At 40.0% G+C, this 22,562-nt stretch overlaps 1 protein-coding gene across 17 annotated transcripts in view; it reads right to left on the bottom strand.

Annotated features, from left to right (window-relative positions):
- The window catches only part of myo18ab (myosin XVIIIA b), a 147,761-nt gene that overhangs the window by 54,879 nt on the left and 70,320 nt on the right, over positions 1–22,562 (bottom strand). For all 17 annotated transcript variants that reach the window (XM_088299775.1, XM_088299787.1, XM_088299778.1 and 14 more), the window contains 11 exons: positions 21,427–21,594; positions 20,641–20,731; positions 13,092–13,284; positions 12,717–12,803; positions 9,385–9,526; positions 8,960–9,119; positions 8,548–8,734; positions 6,904–7,111; positions 5,869–5,978; positions 2,702–2,767; positions 1,095–1,223 (listed from right to left, as the gene is read on the bottom strand). In XM_088299775.1, coding sequence (XP_088155901.1) covers positions 1,095–1,223; positions 2,702–2,767; positions 5,869–5,978; positions 6,904–7,111; positions 8,548–8,734; positions 8,960–9,119; positions 9,385–9,526; positions 12,717–12,803; positions 13,092–13,284; positions 20,641–20,731; positions 21,427–21,594 — 1,541 coding nt within the window. The remainder of the gene's footprint in view (positions 1–1,094; positions 1,224–2,701; positions 2,768–5,868; positions 5,979–6,903; positions 7,112–8,547; positions 8,735–8,959; positions 9,120–9,384; positions 9,527–12,716; positions 12,804–13,091; positions 13,285–20,640; positions 20,732–21,426; positions 21,595–22,562) is intronic.

Here is a 22,562-nt window from a genome sequence, read left to right as displayed (position 1 = left end):
TCGTCTTTATGGAACCCAAAACATTTCCAAACAACAGATGTCGAATTTCTTTTCGGGACAAGCGCGACAGGAACAACTTCAACTAACGTTACTTCGTCTTCAGCCGTGTCAGACGCTTCTTGATTTGAATCGCCAGCTACAACCGCGTCTGTTTTCCTTTTTTTGGTTCAGCTGGGTGGAGTCCCGTGACTACAGCCGCTGTAGCCGTCTTAAAGGGGCATCAACATAGCCGGAGACAGACAACACTTCTTTTTTGTTTAAACACCGAATTTACCGACATGGGCAAAATTATGTCGGTCAGTGTATTAAATTTCGGTAACGGTAAATTTTCGGTTTATCGCCCAGCCCTAGCACACCATATGAAAAAGAAAGGCAAGCGGTGCAAAAAAGTAACCGAGGCAGTGACTTATTACTTTGCTAAAGACATGATTCCTATTAAAACAGTGGAAAGAAAACGAGGGCTCTGAAAGACTGTTCAAAGTGCAAGAGCCGTGCTATGAGCAGTTTTAATAATGACGTTATGTTAGCTTTTCAGAATCAGAATGCTCTTTGTTGTCATAGAGAGCTTCCCCTCTTCAGTGCAAATATAAATTTAAATTAAAACCTGTTCAAAAAGCTTAGTTGGTTTAAATTGTCTGTTTTTTTACATTTGGGTTTTTATACATTTTATACATATACATTTTATACATTATACATGTTGAAAATGGTCAGAAATGTGCAAATCAGTCGAAAAAATCTGATGCGTGATAAAATCTTGATTTTATTTAAAAAACTAAATTGTGACAAGATATTTTTGCCATATCACCCACCATTAACTGTACCTACTACATTGGTTTGGCCGACAATGCCGCAGTGGCTGGCTGCTCGATGTTGCTTACGCTTAACAATAACTTTTTTTTTTGGGCTGTTAAATTTGTGACATTCAAACTCCAATCACCAGCAATTTAAATTCTGAATCACACCACAACCAGCGACTGACTACTTATGAAAACTAGTTATTGAACCCCGCACACTGTTCAGTCTGTTACATCAGCTGTGTAAACATTGTGTTAAGAGTCAATTGTTACCTTTCCCTGTGTGTGTAAAAATCTTACCTTCCTCTTTTTGAAAGCCTGCCTGGCCAAATATCCCCTGCAGGCACCCTGGAACAGAGAGATATTTCTCCTGGTCTGAATAACGCGCTGCTCCTCAAGCCGCGACAGAGTCCCTGCTCTGAAGAAAACCTGACCAGGGAGAGAGGAAAGAAAACACACAGTAATTACACAAAGACTGGAACACATTTAACAAATTGTTTTGAGATTTTGGTCATTTCTCATTTTAAAAATGTATTTCTCTACCACTTTAAAGCAAGCAAGCAAGGAGAGTAATTGGCAACGATTTGGATCGTCCACGTCCTCGTGATTAGTCGACTAATCATGGCAGGACTGATCAGCACTGCACATATAAAGGAGTGTTTTACTGTATATATATATATTTAATAACATTTGGAAGAATAATTCACTTAAAAGATGATTTAGTAAGCAGAGACCTTACAACAATACATAATGCACATTGAATTTTAAATAAAGATGAAGAAAGAAAAAGATTGGCGACCCGCCAGGCTTATTAAGCACTCGGGAAAACTCTGTACATATATGTATACAGTTGGCAAAAACATGGATCTACAGATGATCCCTCATAGACAAGCTCATCAGTAAAATAAATTGGTGGTTAAGTAATTACTTGGACACGCTCACTAATCTTGATTGGTAAATGTTAGGTTGAAGATATATTTTATCCCATATTTTACTCTATTAGTATTGCAAAAGAATTGTTCCACAGCGTGACCTATGTTTGACCATATGGATGAGAAGACTTCACAGAGAAGCGGATGCCTGAGGACTGGATCAACGTCTGCAACATCAAAGGAGGTGTGCCGAGACACACCTCTGAAACAAAAGGACTGAGACTTTTAGTGTCAGAGCACTAAAAGGGCATATCTGCCTTTTCAATCAGTGGATGACTGCCATTGATGTCTGTCTTTCCTCTTGTGTCTGAGATGTTTACATATTCCTGCTGGTGCTTCCCCCTTCATCCCTTAGTGCAAATACATTGTATTGTTAGGGACTTCCCTAATAAAATAGAGGGCTCAGCGGAGTGTGCGCCAGAACGAAGTAGGAGATGTAACTGAGCACACCTCCGTTCGTTCTCCTCGCGAGTAAAATATCAACTCTTGTCTTCCTTCCATTCATTTAGCCTATGTTCAGTGAATACTTAGGTGATTGAACCTGACAGTAAAACAGAGCTATCTAGCAGCAGCAAAATGAAATCAAAGGCATATAGAAACTTCTACCGACAGAAATGTTCTCTGTCAATTTAAAGAACGATGCAACCAAACATATTGATACAACCTTCATCATGCAGCAAGATCATGACCCAAACACATTTCTCAAAAAGACAGATGTGTTCATCCAGGGTAAGACATGGAAGATTTTACACTCACAGGTTTCACATAGTTATCACAAGCAAAGAATTTGTAACCTTATATTTTGTTTAATTGACTTAATACTTTCAAGTCTGCAGTGTCTTTTGCTCAGAACCATTGTAAAAGCTGATCAATAAAATTGGCTGCACATAACTGATGGCTGTCTACACTTGACCCAAACACTTCACCCATGAGCACATTTGTAACGTCAATAAAAAGAGTATGTCCTCCACTCACCCGGCTTAGTCCCATGTGGTAGTTACTTTTCTCCAAATCCAAGCACTCCAGCAATTCCTCCACTGCCTGCAAAACAAAAATATAATCAGCTGACAGATTTACATTAACAGCTTAAGAAATAAAATGACATTATTGCCTTTCGAATGTAGGGCTCTACCTACAGCCAGAGCTGAGATAAAACATATTGTAACTGCTATTGGAAGGTAATAATTTATCTCAAGACATTGTTGCTGATGTCACTAACAGTTCTCAAAATTGTCACCAAAAGCTGTTGTTTTCCTTGTGGTTTCTAACTTGTTTGGCCCATATGTGGCTGTATTGACTATGGGGGCAATGTCTATGCATATTTTCCAAATAGTCTCAAAGATTCACACAAGATCGTTTTCCATTCACGGGTAGCTCACTGGTTTTCATGTCGGTTAAATACAGTAGATGTATTAAATTTACACAATGTCAGAGATTGTATGTTCAAAAATACACACACAATATTATTTCTGTGTTACATGAGCCTGTTTTGAAATAAGCAGACATTTTAGTGCACAACAGTTTGTTCAGGTACTAGAGACAAATCTGAGCCGTAACAACGGTACTGAGACTATCCAAAAGATCTACTGTCCAAAAGATCTACTGCAGCTTTATTGTCATTGTTACGCAGTCATGTAGAATCAAAAGGTGGAACTGCATTTCACTATAAGAGCGCTCTTCCCATTGCAGGTAATTAATCAGCGCATTAGTTGTATGCTCCCAGCCTGTGCAATTAGGATTAATTATACACAAGAGGTCTAGTATGAGAATGGCAGAGTGAAGCGCAAAGAGTGGGCTCTTTGCACCCCACAATTATGATGTGAAAAACATACCGGAAGAAATAGTCATTCTCACACCAATCTGGTTAATGCCAAAGTTTGACTGCGGAACATTCGTATGAAATCTCAGACAGCCCAGACAACTCTTTATGGTTGTCAAAGGCTTCAGAAATCTGTTAATCAACGTGAAAATTCATGTCCAACTTTCAGTGAAAAAGAGGCACTCTTTCTGAGCATGTCAAAATACATTTATTCCCATCAAAAGTGTGATGCATGAATCATGAATCATATTTTTTTGTGGCCATGAAAACAGTGCATCCGATCAGAATTTTAATCTGAACTCTGATCATATAGAAGAAATTTAGTCCATGTAAATGTAGGCAATGTGTGAAGCCCGCATTTTAAGAGTGAAAGAGAGAAGCACTCCTGCCACCCTATTGAGGATAAGCGGTACAGAGAATGGGCGGCTGGGATTGATGCTTATTACAACCATTCTGTAATTTTCTATACAAAGGTGAGTTGGAGCCAATTGCTGACTTTGGACAAGAGACACAATATTATCTGGACTGGTTGCCAGCCAGGAGCATGACAAATAATCACATTGCGCGTCCCAAAAATACACTTAACAATACACACAACACGTGCCCTCACGATTAATCAAGGGTAACTAAGTAGCGGAAGAAGCTCATCAATGGGAAAAAATATTATCTTTTGATTCTTCTCCAGGTCTGAGAAGGAAAGAGATCAAAACAGACATCAGAATATCAAAGCTGTACTCCAAAAACAAAGTGGAGGAGAAATTTACTCCAGGGAATATCTGCGCAACGTAGCAAGCGCTAAAGAGGATGACAGATGCGAAGACCTTCTCCACTACTGCCGCCACTGATCCACTTCACACCACTGCCACCAGCCCTGCACCAGTCCGCAACTCTTTCAAATCCTAAACCAGATTCCAAAACATCCCAGCAGTTCAACCAAGCAGCCAACACCAGCTTTCATCACAAGCCTGCTGAATGCCAATCACATTCCACACCAGGGATGTGAAGAGGATGAAGATGTGCACCTGGTGCGAACCTGATTACAGATCTCCAGGAGCACTGATACTGTCCCCAAGAGGAAAACCGCCTCCAAAATTATGAACGAACTGAGCACCACGGACCTTATCTGCAGCAGTTTGTTGAGTGGTCCGATGTCAGCACATCAATGAGATGGCGGTTTCACTGACCACCTGAGGTTCACCTTCATTACAGGATGTACCTGCTGGGGATGTCCTCTGTCACATTCATTGATTAAATATGCGCTATATTACCTTCATCTTTTGCTCAGAATCAGCTAAATGACACAACTTCCTTGTCATTGATCCCCGCAGCGCCACAGCGCTTTTACCCAGTCGGACGCTGAGCGTCTACTGGCTCGATGAAGAAGGATTGAGTGGGTTGTTCAAATGGCTAAATATGGACGCTCATTGGGGAAATGCTGAGCTTTACCCCACCCATCAGACCCTCTGCTTCTCTGGGGGTCTATGGGGCAGTGGTCTGGCCCAGATGCTCGGTATCTACATGACAAATGGGTGATCTGTTTGAGGCGGAATGCCTCTCCTGCATTGACAGTGAAATAAGCAAATCAGCAAACATGAAGTAGTATAAAGCTCCACCGGAACATTTTTGACCTCCATAAAGAGATGTGCCGACGTAATCCATTTGTGAGTTCACAAAACCCTGAGCAACCATCTTGTCCCAAGCCCGCTGATTTTCCCCGAGCAGCACTACAAGTGGTGCAGACCACTCACAAAGCAAACAGTGTGTTGGGGGGTGAGATATATGGCTGTGACAAAAAGTGTTCTCGATCGACAATTGGCTTGATTAAAAAAAAAAAAATCCACGTTGTATTATTTTGAACGCCCTTTAGCCGCATATTTACATTGCAAAACAACATTCATAACTCAATCCCATGATGCCATCTGTGCCAATCATCGCGGTAACAGGACTGAGCTGGCAAAAAAAAAAAAAGCCCCTAGAGGTGACGACATTTTTATCCATTGCCGGCATTGGTCAAAACAAATGTTTGGTAGGCATGCAGAAGTCACGGCTTCACCCAATCAGCGCAAAGTGTTATGGTAAATGTCCTGCCTTTCTCGAGCAGATCACATTGGAGCAGTGCTAGATTGATATGGTAAGGAAATCCTTTGAGTGATTCACAGATCAAATTGGCTTTTGCCAAGTCAAGACCGTCGGAAAATCACCTGAACCTCCTGACTGTGAGGCAGACGTCAGATGATGCAGTTAATGTTGTACAATGAAAATATGAGAGAATTATTTCACCCCTCACACTAGATTTATATACGCTGAAAAAGAATATTCTCACCCTCTTCTCATCTGTCACAATGTAGTGACGCCCATGCTTCTTCGTCAAATGTGGTGCCAGGACATCAAAACGCCTTCGGAACTCAGAGAACACCATGTGGTCTGGGTATCCTGAATGCAAGTGGGAAGAATGACAGAAAACACAATTTCAAGATAAAAGGAGCCTTTGCATCTTAAGAACAGCTAACGACTTCTAAACCTTCTCTGCCCCCCCTCTCTCTGTCTATCTCTCTCTCTCACTCTCTCTCTCTCTCTCTCCCTCTCTCTCAGAGACGGAGACGGAAAGACGGGGGAGAGAGAGAGAGAGAGAGAGAGAAAAAGAGAGAGACCAAGAGATAAAGAGAGAGAGCGAGAGAGAATTCTATGAAAGAGATAAGAGGATTTCTAACACGTACACTACTCAAAACTCACATGACAGAACAACTGGTCAAGTTCAGATAACAAAATAACACCTTCCTGGCTGCAATACTGACAAGAGGAATCTAAAAAATACTTATAATTTGCAAAGCCGGTACAAACAAAATTGTCAATTGCATATGGAATACAGATAATGGCCAAATCTGACCAAGTTTGTTTCTCAAATCTTCACTAATCCATTTTTGTCACTCACAAGTTAAAGAAAAAAGTCAAAGTAGAAATAGAAATAGAAATAGAAATCCCTTTATTGTCATTGTACTCAAGTGTGCAACGAGATTAGAGGGCTCCCCTCTCCAGTGCAATACAACAATAATACAGACAAATATATAAATTAGATAAATAAATAAGACAGTGCAATGGAATTTAGTACTGAATAGGGCATATAGAAACACATCACAATGCTGTTTTGCGAGGTTAGGGTGGTCTCGTGTGTGTGTGAGAGTTCAGTATGGAGATGGCTCTCGGAAAGAAACTCTAAGGTGTACTTAAACAGCCTTAATAGTAAACACAAATAGGTCAGAATACATGAAAGCGTTCATAGACTGTTTTTTTTCTTTTTTTTTTTTTTTAAATATATATAATTTGACAAATTACTTGTTTTGGGAGGAATCCTAATTACCTTGTCTGTAGATGCGCAGTGCATCCAGCAGTTTCGATCCTCGGATCTGAGCTCTTAGAAGACTCACATCTAAAGTCATAAGACCTAAATCTGCATTCTCTCCATGTGTAACACGCAGCTCGCTTCCTCCCACCGCTGCCTCCGCTCTTGGCAGCAGGCAATGGACGAAATGGACTTTGGAGCGACGCACCATGTCAATCAGGGCATCCTAAAAGAAAGAGGTGATTCAATTTCTTATTGTTCTTCTCCAAAACCGCTAGATCCCACCATTTTGTAAATCAATGGCGCTTACAAAAACTACATTTTTCTGACAGTCTGAAGGGCTTTTCAAATCCAACTTGGGGGAGCCACTTTCATATGAGGTCCTAGATTGGATACGCATGGAATTTTTTTGGAACGCGACCGGGTCAGGTCACATGTATACCTCATTGTCATCCGGAACCCAAAATGCACTACATGTGGGCGGAGAGTGAGTGCTGGTAGATGGAAAATTGAATCTGTTGTTTTAAGAAACAGTATTGACTTTATATTTTACTTTAATTTAATCCCATTTGAAACATGAAGCATAAAGTGGACTTTTATGGTGATAGTAATAAATCAGCCACTCATTTTTTTACACACAGCAATGATGTGACGTCATATTAAGTGATGTCTCCATGAAACCAGATCGAAAAGCCTCGCCTCATCATTACCGCCAAATACTGTATTTCTAACTCGTACTGAACCGCTCCTCTTTATAAATGCCCCAACACGCTGGACCACATTTATTTCCGTAAATATCCGTCTCTTCTGCATATGCGGGTCACTGGGGATGCATATGCATGGTCTCATTTGTAATGTAATTTTGAATAATGCTTACACAAAAAACCTTTTTACACAGATTCTCAGCAGTTTTTTTTTTTAAGTACAGTATCTTAATTCTATATATATATATATATATATATGTATGAGTACTGTCAAGTGATTGATTTTTTTAACTAATTAATCAAAAAAATTCCATGATTAATCACGATTAATCACATTTTTCAACTACTATTTATTGCAAAGCTTGTAACAGATATTTACTTGAATAATATCTTGGAATTGATGCAAAAATCACCAAAATATGAAGTATATTTGATTCAAAGATTGTTCGAATAGCGTTCTTAGATTCTTGAATACGATCTAAATGGAGACGTCTTTGCAGGCATTTTTCTCCGAAACATTTCTCAAAACTGCCCACAAGCGCCACACTCCAGCAGTGTTGGTTTGCAAGGCCCAGTGGTAACTTCAACACGGCGTTTTGTTCTGAGATGTGCTAAAGATGTGCAGCTAATATGGCACATTATTTGCAAAGTATGCAAATTATTTTTTAAATAAACCAAAACTGAGTTAAAATATTTAACTGAGTTAAAAAAAATTTGGATTAATCAACTGAGTTAATGCTTTATTTTTGACAGCCCTAATATATATATATATATATATATATATATATACACACACACACATACATACATATACATACATACATACATACATACACACGCACACCCCCCCAAACCCCCCCCCCACGCGCACACCCCTCCACACACACACACACCCCCATGCACGCACCCCCCCCACACACACACACACACAGTGACTTCCATCTTTATTTTTACTTACCACCTGAAGTTTGACCTGGATGCACAAACTCTTCTTCTTGACAGCAGCTACACCTGTAGTGAAGGTCTTCCTCATGCTCGTGGCCCGTCGCAGGGCTAGTTGTGAGCTTCCTTCTAGACCAGCAATGGAGCCTGATAACACTGTCGCCCCACTTGCTCGGCCCATAAACAATCCACTGATGTTTTTCCTTTGTTGTGAAACAAAGTATATGGCATTATGCATGTAGTTTAAATTAAGGACTCATGTGGCTTTTACAAAAAAATAAAATAAATACTAAAAACAATCTGGACAGTTCCTACAATCCTATTATAAAGTTAGCTCTCAACGCTGTGGCTGGCAGGTGAGCGCTATCATAAAAATTTCCCTTATCCTTCTGAAGCAGTGAAACAATTCTAATATGAGAATGTCTTACTTTTGGGAGTCTTGCAGCAGAGTGGCTGCATTCTGGGCAGCAGGGTTATGCTTGGCATGGCCAAGCCATCCCTGGGTATTGTACTCCACCCAATCCGTTCCGTGACTGTGGCCCAGCAAAAATAGGTGGGGCTTCTGTCCACGCAGCAGGAGATTGGCTCCTGGAATACAAAGTGTATTCATGATTCAATTGATGTGGGAAAATCATGTATTTATAGGTCCAATATATTTAATATGATCTTTTGTGTGTATAGATTTAGTAGTTGATTGTATATGGTGGCTTTGTATGCAACCTCAACACACTAACAAGTGCTGGGACTAGCGCGATCTGTTTTGTCTGTCCTATGGCTGTGTACCTTTGATTTTAGGGAGTTTTTACAATGATCATATGTGAATAGGATGCTTCAATTGACAGTTCCACTTCACCTTTCCTTTCTCCCTGTGCTGAGCCATAGTAACTGAAGAGCCTCTCCAGCATGGTCTCTTCTGAACCCCCAGGATTAACTGCCTCTTCTTCCATCAGCCAAAGAAGGCCACGGGCTTCATCAGTCCTGGCCAGGGTACGAACCTGAAATACAAAGGGAAAGATGAATCTGATTTGACCAAAAAGTAGACAAACCTGCTACTCACCCAAAAACACTTGCAGGTTCCCTTTTAATCATGGAGTACATTATTAATTTCCTGAATCTAAAGCCTTTGAACATTGATTCAAACCAAATTTCCCGATTGAACTAAACTACTGTCAATAATTCTCAACAATATATACGTATACGTTAGAGAAAGAAACGTTGAGCCAGACTTCAAAAGTCAGCGTATCACAAGACACGGTTAAGACATTTGAGTTTTTTGGGGTTTTTGCAATGCTGGGACACATCTAGCCGGGCATACATGGAGCCATGTATTCCAATTAGAAAGGATACGAATGACCAAACTGAATAAAAATGCTCCACATAAGCACCTCAATTGGAATTAAAAAGGCAGAATCCGAATGGAATTTTAATCAGATTCATAGAGGTGGTATAGCCCTTTTGCCAATCTGAACGAGGGTCATGTAAACGGCTCAATAGCAACAGCCAGGCAGGTCTGTGCATGCACTGCCTTGACATAAATGTGTAGCGACGTATACACAACTTGATTTAAATTAATGGTAATATGATCTTGATAAATCGCGTGATGTTTACGTCGATCTCCGCGTGACAGGGGTCCACACATTCCTGGGAGTACAGATCTCCAATGACCTCTCCTGGACACACAACACCACAGCAGTGGTAAAGAAGGTCCACCAGCGTCTGCACTTCCTGAGGGTCCTCAGGAAATTCAACCTGGCCAAGGAGCTGCTGCTGGCCTTCTACCACTCATCCATCAAGAGCCTGCTGACCTACTGTGTCTCAACCTGGTACAGCAGCTGCACTGAGGCAGACCGAGTGAGGCTCCAGAGGACAGTCAAAACGGCGTAGAGGATTATAGGCTGCCCTCGCCCCTCCCTGTCGGACATCTACACCACCCGGTGCCTCAGCAGAGCTCTCAATATCGTCAAAGACAATACTCACCCGAACTCACACCTGTTTGACCTGTTGACCTCTGGCAGGCACTACAGGTGCATCAAATCAAAGACTAATAGACTGAAAAACAGTTTCTTCCCGAGAGCCATCACCATTCTAAACTCTCACACACATACACACGACCACCCTTACCTTGCAGAACAGCGACGTAATGTGTTTTATTTATCCAATTTTGTATTATTTTCCATCACATTATTTATTCTCTTATTTATCTAATTTATATATTTGATTAAATTATTGTTGTATTGCACTGGAGAGGGGAGCTCTCTAATCTCCTTGCACACTGTACAACGACAATAAAGGGATTTCTGATTCTGAATGGCGGATCTGATTAACGGGTTGGCGCATGTAAACGGCTGATTGGAAAAGTCTGAATGGAAAAGTCTGAATGGAAAAAAAAGTCTCCATGTAAACCCGGCTTTTGTTAGAAAATTTGACACTATATTGAACAGTATATGCACTTCAATTTTGTTTTAATACATTTTAATTAATGGCAGCAAAAATTGAATTTATTCAAATCCATGTGACTACAGATTATTGAAAGTAAAGCTTTTAGAGTAGTAATAGTAGGCACACAGTAATGAAAAAAGAAATATTTTGAAAAAAACTATGCATCAATTCAACCATCAATAAATCAAATCATAATTCAATTGAATCATCTGGTGGCGAAAGACTGCTACCCCTTAATGCAGCCTTATGATACAATAATTGAAATAGATTCAGCCCCAGATTAAACCCAGAATGAAAAAAAAACTAAGGACAAAACACTCTCAAACCAGCATTCAGACACTTTGCTGAACAATTTAGCACATGGCGAAAGCAAGTCAAAGTCTACAAAAACTTTTTGACTAGAAAAAAGAAAGCAAAGGAGTGAGGACCTTCATAAGGCCACAATGGAGATCAGCTCACACATTTGATTCTGACTCCTGTTAGACCATGCGTGTCAAACATACGACCCAGCTTTAATCTGGCCAGGAGAAGATATATATATATATATATTGTGTGTTTTATAGATTTCTTTTAAATATTGCAATATATTTAGAGTTGACCAGGACAGCATGGAGTACATTATTAATTTCCTGAATCTCCGAATTGTTTTAATAAACTCATTTTCCAAGCTAAAATGAATTTGACACCCGTCCGTGTGTAAGACAAATTCTAAAAGGAAATGCAAAAAGCAAATTGGACCAACCATAATCAAAGACAGCCAGAGTATGGACAGTAATAGGGTTGAGGCAACCGCATATCATTGCATGGATATGATCATCTGTCTGCTTTTCTTTCTTTGGCTAAAGATAAAGATTTAATTGGAGCAACAGCATGCATTCAAAACAAAAAGCAGCGGGTAGACAGTCTAATCAAGTCTTTGTAGGACATAAAAAAAAAAACACTTCTCATCCATTTAAATAAGTGATTATGACTACGACTACTATTAATTGGATTTCAGCCTCGTTATAAGTTGGAAATGACATTTGAAAATGCATACATATTAATTACTAATTATGAGTGCAGTCATGGCGGACCGGCAAAAAAAGGTAAAGTGCCCACCTCTGCAAAATAGCATGCACTAAGTGTTCTCCGATCCGAAGGGCGGAATGCAGAGCAGTTGGGCAACTGTGCAAAGTGGACTCACATCTTTTTCTTTTATAAAATCTGGTATTGAAATTTTCACATTTATTTATGAAATGTATACGGGCCAACGTCTTGGTGGGCCGACAGAGTGCTGGTGTTCATGCTGGACAGTGGACTTCTTAAAATATTTCAACAATGTTAAAAACAACTCAATTAGATTTATTTTAAATTCATATGTACTTAACTGTAAGTAGCCTTAATATATATATATATATATATATATATAAATTTAAAAAAATCCCTCCTATGGCACCACATTGACCCTACCAATTCTGGATGGAACTTTCCTGGAAGATATTAACTAACCGAACAGGATTATTTTGCAACTTAAGTGGTTACTTTCATTTGCTTTCATTTCTCATCAGAAAGAAAAAATGTACCGTATTCTCACTTTAAAGTCCCAAATTTTCCCCAAAACAGACGAGGCGCCTGTGTACAGACTGAGACCTACAGATCTGACACATGCTAATTACTCGAGCAACGGATCAGGGTGAGGAGAATGACCTTTGTGACTTTACATAAGTAGATTCCAGAAACAGACAAGAAGTTGAGGATTCTGCTTACCAGAGCTTGAGCTGACGCTTGGTCGATAGCTGCTACAGACACGGAGGGACTGGACTCTATGTCATCTAAAGCAAGTTCTATGTTTTCCTAAATGCAGGAGGGGATAAGGTGATGGGTTAGTCATCTACACTGTTAGCAAGAATTCATAAAAATTATTCAGTTTTTGTTTTTACTTGATTGGGTTGAAAGAATCTGATCATTACAAGTGCAACTTTGCGGAAAAAATAGAAGTACGGCTAAACAGAAGAAAAAAAAAAAGTTAAAACTAAACTATAGTGATCATTGTGTGAGTACATTCTAATGCGGTCCCTTTCATGAATGTTCCTTTCCTGTAATTAACATTGTTCAGTTTTGTATTTAGTGGCCTAACAGCACCTCCTTGTATCGCTCCATCTCCTGGACGAAGGTTCTTTCATGGAATAAGCTCTGAAGCCTCTCCTGGGTGTAGTTATGACAAAGCTCCTCAAACGTAGCTCCTCGCTGCTGCTGAGAAAGATGAGGGTTTTGGAAACCTGGAGTGTCCACGATCAGAAGGGAGCACAAAGAATGATGACTGGACTTCAGAGCCCTGAAAACAGATCAAACATGGCACCTTTAGGATCTGGATTGAATCTGAATTGGATCCTTGTGCATTTTAGTTAATGTTAAGATTCTTTTAGATGTCTTTAAATCTTTAAATGGTCTCGCACCACCTTACCTCTCTGAGCTCTACGAACCTACTGGTGGTACTGAGGACTAAGAGGAGGCTCAGAGGGGATCGAGGTTTTTGCGTCGCAGCCATGAAATTACAAGTTGATTATTGTTTACCGAAAAACAATAAAGTTGATCAGTTTGAGCATTAAATATCATATCTTTGTAGCGTATTCAATTAAATATAGGTTGAACATGATTTGCAAATCATTGTATTGTTTTTGTTTATGTTTAACACAACGTCAGAACGCCATTGGAATTGGTTGCTTTGCTTCCTATCATTTCAAATTATAAAGTGAGTACATGAAGGAAAGGTAAACCACAGTCGCAACACTTAACATTTGTTATGACTATGGCCAATTCATTAATATGAAAAACACTAAAATCACATACACTTCTTCAGCTCACATACATTTTTGTGTATCAAACATTAATAATGTTATAACAATTGCATTTGATAAAAATAAACATACTTTTTTATTTTAAAAATGAGAATGAAATTACTTGTTCATCAATGACCAATATTACTGAATAACTCCAGTGTGCGCACTCGTGGATATAATTCTTGGTACCTCTCTAAAGAAAACCCCACAGTGACCACATCAATTACTTGAATCTGACAAGTGATCATTAATTTTCAAAAATGTAATTTTTCATTTCATTTGTATTAAAAATGTAATGAAAATTAACAAATGAAAAGCAGACATTTGTTTTTTATAATGATTCAACAGAATTATTTTAGAAAACAAACTCGTGCAACAGGCCTGGGCAAACATTCTAGAAAAGAAGGTAAATAGTAATTATAGAGACAAATATCCTCTAATTAGCATCAAAACTGTCTTCAAAATTGTAACCAGTCAGTCCCCTATTTAAAGGGTGACAAGTAGTAACTGTGCTGTCTGGTGACATGGTGTGTACCACACTAAAGATTGGAAATGAAGGAGATCTGAGGAAATTAGAAAGAAAATTATAGACAATCACATTAAAGAGAAAAGCTCTAAGAGCATCCCCAAGCAGCTTGATGTTACCATCACTAGTTTTACGTGATATTCAGAAAATTAAGATCCACGGGATTGTGGGAAACCTCAATGGATGTGGCCGAAGAAGGAAAATTGATGACAAGTTGAAGAGGCGGATAATACGAAGGGTAACAAAAAAAAAACAACATAACACCGTACAAAGTAATTACAGGTCAACTCCAAGGTCAAGATACATCAGAGTCACATTGCACCATTTGTCGTTGTTGGAGACAAGTGGACCTTATGGGAGACCGGAAACATTGACCATTGTTGAAAATAAATCATAAAAAAAGTGAGACTGGAATTTGCCAAACTTCATGTTGACAAGCCAGTAAGCTTCTGGTAAAATGTACAATCGACAGGTGAGGAAAAACTGCAAATTGGCAAGGGTTATAACGTAAAAATTAAGCAAAAACAATGACAGAACACTGAACCTACCACGAAAAATGGAGGAGGCTGTTATGTTCAATTACCTCCTAATTTACATGGCGGCATATGGAAAGCGTTTTGTTACAGCTCCAGGTATTGTGAAATGCGCTAAACAGTAATCCCTGGTTTATCGCGGGGGATACGTTCCAAAAATAACCCGTGATAGGTGAAATCCGCGAAGTAGTCAGCTTTATTTTATTAAATTATTTTACAATGCATTTGATATGATGCATTGTTATGGTTTGTTTGTGCGTGTAGATGGGAAGGTGTGGTCCTGCATTGCCACCTTGTGGCATTGCTGCGTTCATTTCTAAGCGTGTTATTCTTATCTTTTTTTTGTTATTCAACTTCCGGGTTGCTTCACTTTGAGACGTGTGCACGTATGTTGACAGAGGAGTGGTGAAAAAGCCATCTATATTAACACACACTAGGGATAGAGCATTAATTTGATGGTTTTGGGAAAGAATTGACATTGTGATTTTTTTGTTATTTTACATTGTCCGTAGCTCAGAATCTCGATGTGTATCCCAAGCTAAGGCTAAATTGCTGACTGTCGGAACTGTTAACTAGCGCCCTTGGAGAGCGGAATGAGAATTTGTGTTTTTCTGTTGTTCTGTAGTTTTTGTAAAGTTCCTAAAACACGACGTTAAGCTTTCAACTGCTTTAATTCACCGCCATACACCTCCTCCAGGCGAACACACAACACACAAGAGAGCCACGCAGGTTCTCGCGATATCCGCGCACAACATGCGGGAAGTTAACAATCTCCCTCTTTCTTTAAACAAAAAAATAAAATAAGAAAAGTGACAGCAATCCTGAACATTTATAAAATGCATTTAACAAAACACAAATTCAAGGAAAAATTCACATAACAGGTATAAAACATCACTGCACCAATACTCCTTCTTCTAGGGCTTTAAGAAGCATCAGGGAAGAAGCACCTTTTTTTGTTAAGCAGTCAGCAAGTTGTGACTTTGCATCTGACCAGTGCACTTCTTTGATTTTGTTTACCTGAAGCAGTTCTTTGATACTGCTTATTTCTAACCTAAGTCTCTTTTCTGTGACCTGTTTTGTGGATTTGAGAGCATCAAACAAGGAATGGTTATCAGTGACACAGATGAGAGGAAGAGTATTCAGGTCGGCTTTTCCAGTGGTAAGCTCAGAATAGAGTGTAGCCAGGAACATGGCATTATCAATACCATCTGACATAGCCAATGTTTCTCCTGCCAGTGTACTCCTCACTACACGTCTGATTTTCTTAGATTGCCAAAACAAAGGTGAGAATTTTCCAAATTTTCCCGTGAGAGCTATTAAAGCCCCACCCTGTGTGCCTCCATCTGGAAGATTCCCCAGCGAAGCATCACTGAAGACAGTCAAACTCAAATCATCATTTTTGCCCAAATACTGAAACTTAAGTGTGACTTTCTCTGACTTAAGTTTCCGTATCACCTTGTTGGTTTCATGTATGGACTGAACAGTAGCATTTTTAATGTTTGACGCCAGGCTGCATGTGTCAAACATAACATCAGGTCTTGTTTGTTTAGCAACCCACAAAATCTGTCCAATTTTGGACCTGAGCTGATCTCTCTCTGACTCATTCAGCGGAGCATCTCTCTGTATAGCACGCGCCTTCTCTAAAGGGACTGGTTGTAGGCTGTAAGTGTTCTGATGCACCTGCACTACACCGTCAACAGTTGCAATGTCCATCCCCACATATGAAAAATTCTCATGTTCTTCACGGCCCACATGAAAAGCAGACTTAATTACAGGGATAACATTGGAAACAAAGTTTCTTGACCCGGCCCAAAGAAAATCATCTACATGACACGCCAATAATCCTATGACCAAAGATTGCTCATTCTGCCAATAGAATATTGCAGGGTCAACTTGTGATATTTTACCACCAGTTTTCAGCATGAGTTGTCTGACTTTGTTGTACCAATAGAGGGATGCGTCCGCAAGTCCATACACGCATTTCTTTAGTTTCCAAAGAACGCTGCTTCTGTCCACACCAGCTTCTTGTGGGGGGCGAATGTAAATGTCTCTCGAGAGTTCCATTCCCTGTAGAAAGGCTGACTTAATATCCATAGAATGAACCGTCCACTTGTTTTGACAAGCCACAGCTAACAGCAATCGAAGCGACTCGGATGCGCATGTGGGAGAATCTTTTTGCAACTCGTGAATATTGATTTCCTCAAAGCCTCTCGCCACAAGGCGAGCTTTGGGTACAATACCATTAGCAGTTTCTTTCAGTGTACAGACCCATCTAGTAGAAACACATTTTTGACCCTTGTTAATGATCTCCTCATAAACATTGTTCTTTTTCCAGTTATCAATCTCTTGCTGTTTAGCCGCATCAAAAGAGATGTCTTTGGTAATGAGTACATCGGCATCAGTGTTTTCACAATCTGTGTGAAGATTTTCAACCTGTGACATATCTAATGCTTGTCTTTGTCCCTCACTTCCATTAGGTTCTAGCTGCTGCAATTTGTACCAATTTTTGTATTGCCCCTTGGCCTTTCCTGCTCTGCCTAAAACTCTGACAGTGTACTGAGTATCATCATCTTTGTTTGTAAATGGGACCACCTGACCCCTTTTTAATTTTACATCACTAGATGAAACAGCAGGAGTTACATCACTCTCTGTTTCTGGGCCCATCTCATCAGTCTGTCTGTTCGTGTCTTTATCATTTATTTCTGTGTTTTCAGTAATTTGTTCTCCTCCATGAAGACTTTGTTCATCATCTGAATTCTCTAACACATCAGTCTGAACTGTATTTTCATTTTCTATACCATTGTTGGGAACACTGCGAAGTGCAGGTTCATGCTCATTGTGTGCATTTAATTTACTTAGCCTGGATTGATGTACTCTGACAAGAATTCCGCCATGTCTTACGAACACAACGGCTCCATCCTGACCTATAACTACAGCAGGACCCTTCCACTCTGAACTATCCTGTCGCTTATAATACACTTTGTCACCTGTTTCATCCATTTCATCTGTAGGTCTGAGCTGCTTACGTAACGCCCTCCTAATTCTTTCAGAGCATTCCACCTCTGTGAAAGCTTTTCTAGCAGCATGTAATGCTGTTAAATGTTGACCTACTCTAGTATCATATTCGCACTCTCAAGAGCAGGTGGTTTATCAATTAAGACAGACGGAAGATTGGGACTGTGTCCAAACACAAGCTGGTGTGGACTATAACCATGCACATTGATCAGACAGTTTTTTGCCATAAGAGCCCAGTCTAAAGCAGTTTGCCAGCCACACCCATTTTCCTTTTTTACTTTCAAAAGTGTCTCAGTCAGAGTCATATTGTGTCTTTCCAACAAACCGTTGCTCCAGGGACTGTGTCCTGCTGTAGTTTTCGTCTCAATGTTGAATTTCTCCGCCATGTCTCTAATCTCCTCATTATTGAACTCTCCACCGTTGACCGTGAAGATCCGCTTGGGGGCACCGTGAATACATATCCACGAATGAATGAAGGAGCTGACTATATCCAAAGGTTTCTTAGACCTCACGATGTTTCCAGCGCTAAAACGTGTAAAGTGATCGATGATGTGGAGGTACCACACACCAGGTTCCAGCTCATGTAGATCCATTGCCACTGTTTCATTGTATTCCGAGGCTAAGGGCAAGCCAACTGCCGGTTTGGGCTTGGTCCTGCGGTGTTTCTGACATATCTCACAGTCACGAATGATGTCCTCCAGAATGATCAGGCAGTCTTTGTCATTATTTCCAGAGCTTTGAACAAGCCTCTGCAGCCGGTCTGCGGAGGCATGACCAAACTGCTTGTGAAGCTTCAGGAGTACTTTGCGTTTTTCTCTAGTAGACATCCCTGTTGTGACAACAAGTACTTCACCTTCATTGCTGTTCCCCTTTGTATTTCCATCTCTTATGTCCACACAGTAGTGTCCGGAACTGGTGAACTCAAGAGGCACTTGTTGCTTAAACATGACAACTGTCATTCTCCATGTCTAAGACAGTCCCTGCTTTCTTTAAAGACATTTTGCTCAACAACAAAGGAATATCAGCAGGAACAACTTCTGTTTCAAGGTGACATTTTGTTTGTCCAATCTTGGCTGGCATCTTTACTTTTCTATTGGAGTGCACCACTTGCCCATCTCCAAATCGAAAAGGCCTGCAGCTTGGAGATTGTGTTTGCTGTAGTTTGTTCAGTTGACTTTGGTTCAGTTCTTTCAGGTAACAATCCAGCCACTTCTCACCACAAACAGTTCGGGTGCATGCAGTGTCAATTATGGCCGATCCCAGTGATTCAGCCAAAAATATCTCAGAGTTGGTCACAACCTTGGTAAACAGTGTGATGTTACACACCTCCACACCATCATCTTCCGTCAACTTGACTTCATTCCTCCGATGAGGACAATCCTTCGCCCAATGATACGTGCTTTGACAAATAGCACATTTTGTTCGCTTGCCATATTTGTCGAGTGGATTTGTACCTTGCTGGGGCGGCCGCTGTCCACTCTGTGACGAGACGTTGCTTCTCCTGAATTTTTCGGGTACTCTTTGCTTTTGATCCGTGTAAAAGGCGGTATCCTTCATCTCACTGCCGTTAATTGCGCCGGTGATTTTCCCTCCGAAAATCCTTTTCAACGCCGATTTCATCGATGCAAATGTCAAGTCCGTGCACGGCGTTAGTGCCAGCTGTCTATTCTTCTCCTCGAGACACGCTGTATCCAGTAGTTTAAACGCTAACACAGCGTCAGGCAGGGCCATGTTGTACTTTTTCATCCGGTTGTATCTTTGCTCGAAGTCTTATATATAGTCCGCCATGGACGCCGCACTGTCTTTTGCTATCGAGTCAAAATACGAATACGCTTCATAAGCGCGGTCTTTTTCTTCTCTCAAGAACACCGTGTCCAACTTAGCGAGTAGTGTTTCCATACCATTTTCTTGATTTAGATCCTCCGCGGATATTTCCAAAGCAGTCTCTCGGGCTCTTCCTTCGAGACCCAGCGCCACCGCAAGTGCCTGCTTCTTTTCTTCCAAGTCCGTAACAAGTCTCCAAATGCTAACTTCATTTTTCCAGCACTCGTATGGTCTGGCTTCGTCGAATTTCGGCGGTACTCTATAGTTGGAAACCATCCTCTGCTACCATGTAAAGTTCATAAAACACGACGTTAAGCTTTCAACTGCTTTAATTCACCGCCATACACCTCCTCCAGGCGAACACACAACACACAAGAGAGCCACGCAGGTTCTCGCGATATCCGCGCACAACATGCGGGAAGTTAACAGTTTTTACGGTGCAGAATGCTGAACATGCTTGTTTCCGAGATAAAAGATTATCGACACCCGTTTGAAACTCTCTGCGTCCTTATTCGAAATCCAAGGGGCCGCGACACATAGGACAATACCACTGTAAAAAAAAAAAATCCGCGAAGCCGCGATAGGTGAAGCGCGAGATAGCGAGGGATTACTGTATAAATAAAATTGTATTGTATTGTGTTGTGTTGTATGTTCAAGTGCCGCACCATCTACATTTGGCATAGGGTGTCTTGAATCTCTGCAGGGTACAATCAAGATATTCAAGAGAGCAATGTGCTGCCCCATTGTCATAAGGCTCGATCTCAGTCGAAGGTCATGGGTCTCAAAACAGCATAATGACCCAAACAAGATACCCCCAAAATTTTGTCCAAATGTGAATGGGTTAAAGCAGCAATTGGGGAAGATCCCATGGTGTCAGTAGTTGTAAAATGGTGCTACGTTTGATATATCAAGGTTTTTCCAACATTTTCCAATGATTTTTTCAAGAGTGTGACCTGTTTATAAGCGATATCACCAGCGTGAAGAGCTCTGAGTAGAGCCCTGATGCCATAGCCTCCAAGCACTCCAGAGCCGTGACCTTCGAGGCTGATACAACAGACAGACAGGAGAAAATAATTAAATACATTCTAACACTTCTCAAACACTTGTTTAAAAATAGCAACTGATTATATTTTAAGCAAACCAAAATACAAATTAAAGACTTGTTCACTGTTCAGTCGCACTTATATTAGACATCGGAAGCTTTTTTTTTTTTTCTTTGTTTTAACAATATCAATGCAATATTTACTATACAATACTTTATGTAACCAAGTAATTACAATTCTAACAGAAATTTAATTTTCACTCCAGACACTGTAATATTAAAGGCAACACTGGCCCACCCATACAGCCAAGAGTGAATATACAGAACCAAGTAAAATTTTTGTGAGCTGCCAAAATAAGTCTGTAAGGAGGCCCTGTGGATTTTGGTGCATCTGAATTGTGTCGTATGTGTCTCCTGCATGGAGAGCCATGACATTAAACTGTAATTTGCCGTCGTTGTGATGAACTGTCAAAAATACAATCAACACTGATGGGGAAAATTAGAAGACGATTACGTTTCTTGTAATTCTTGATCAATGGGGTATTTAACCAAAGCATGTCACAAGCATGTACTGGAAGCTGTTTTAATTGTGTGTCCCGCATTTATGCAAAACCCGTAATTCAATCCAAAAATCATCATCAGTCATCTGAAGAGAAATATCAAAACTAACATCAATGATGACAGTGGTAATGCATACCTGAGTCACCTTGGCTATTTTCATCTGGTCCTCCTCTGAATGAGGTGGAGTGCTTCATGCCTTTGGCCTGGTTCTTGAAGATAGAAGAGGACAGCTCCTCTAAGGTGCATCCAAGAAGGTATGCTGCTTTTTGGGCCCATTCATGACGGGCGAACTGCCTGCGTCCCGCTACAATATAAGATAATAATGTTTTGAAAATTATACAATTATAAGTGGACATAAAATAAAAAAATATGTAGCAGTAACTGAGGAAAAAAAAAGTAAAAACCACAGTATTGAAACAATAAAAAAGGAAGGATGAGCATTTGAGATTACTGAACAACAGCATGCTTATTTTCTGTCGCACTGAGTACAATATTCAATAAATGTTTTATGTCCAGCGGTATGGATGCGTTCAATGTTGTAAGGGTTCTAAAATATCCGACTTTCAGCACACTACAGCACACTATTGAGGGTTACCTCTCACAGTGATGCAGTTTGCATAGGGTGGACTTACACGTACATATGGTATCACTGTACATTGGTCAGATCCCTTGTTATAATGTAAATAGTATAGGAAGAAAATGAAGGGAATTTAAATACGATGGAGCAGTACAAGTATAATGTACTGGTTCTCAAACTTAACAAAATTATTACAAATTAAATGATTAAACAAATTTACTTTTGATTAAATTTCTCTTTTCCACATTGCTGTAGAGGTGGCAGAAACATTTCTCCACATGTGACTAATATAAACAAGTACTACACTAAAGGTAAAAGAAAACAGTAGTATTTTTTTCCCTGCAGAATCTATTACGTTTTCAAATATCAATTATCATTAAATATTTAAAATATTCAAATTTGTGTGTTACGGAGTCTGTCAAATGTTTTGTTTTTATATTCAATCTGTGCCGGTAAGAAATATTTCAATTCAAGAAGCAAACAAGCTGGAAAAAAGGGGCCAAGAGATGAAGAGAACAAAAGGGGCGAGCAATAAATCTGAAAATGACAGAAGGCCTGGGAGGCACGATGAAGGCAATTAGAGAAATGCAAAGGAGAATGGTTCAACCAAAGTGTTTCTAAAGTGAAACTGTCAAAAAGTGTGTTGTTTTCCCTAGTTACCTTCATATCCATCTGCATTTCATATGGTGCAGCAT

Source organism: Idiotropiscis lumnitzeri, chromosome 7 (assembly GCF_059441095.1).
Source record: "Idiotropiscis lumnitzeri isolate Australia: NSW breed Sydney's pygmy pipehorse chromosome 7, RoL_Ilum_1.0, whole genome shotgun sequence".
Classification (NCBI taxonomy): Eukaryota; Metazoa; Chordata; class Actinopteri; order Syngnathiformes; family Syngnathidae; genus Idiotropiscis; species Idiotropiscis lumnitzeri.
This window is presented reverse-complemented; position numbering and strand designations above follow the sequence as displayed.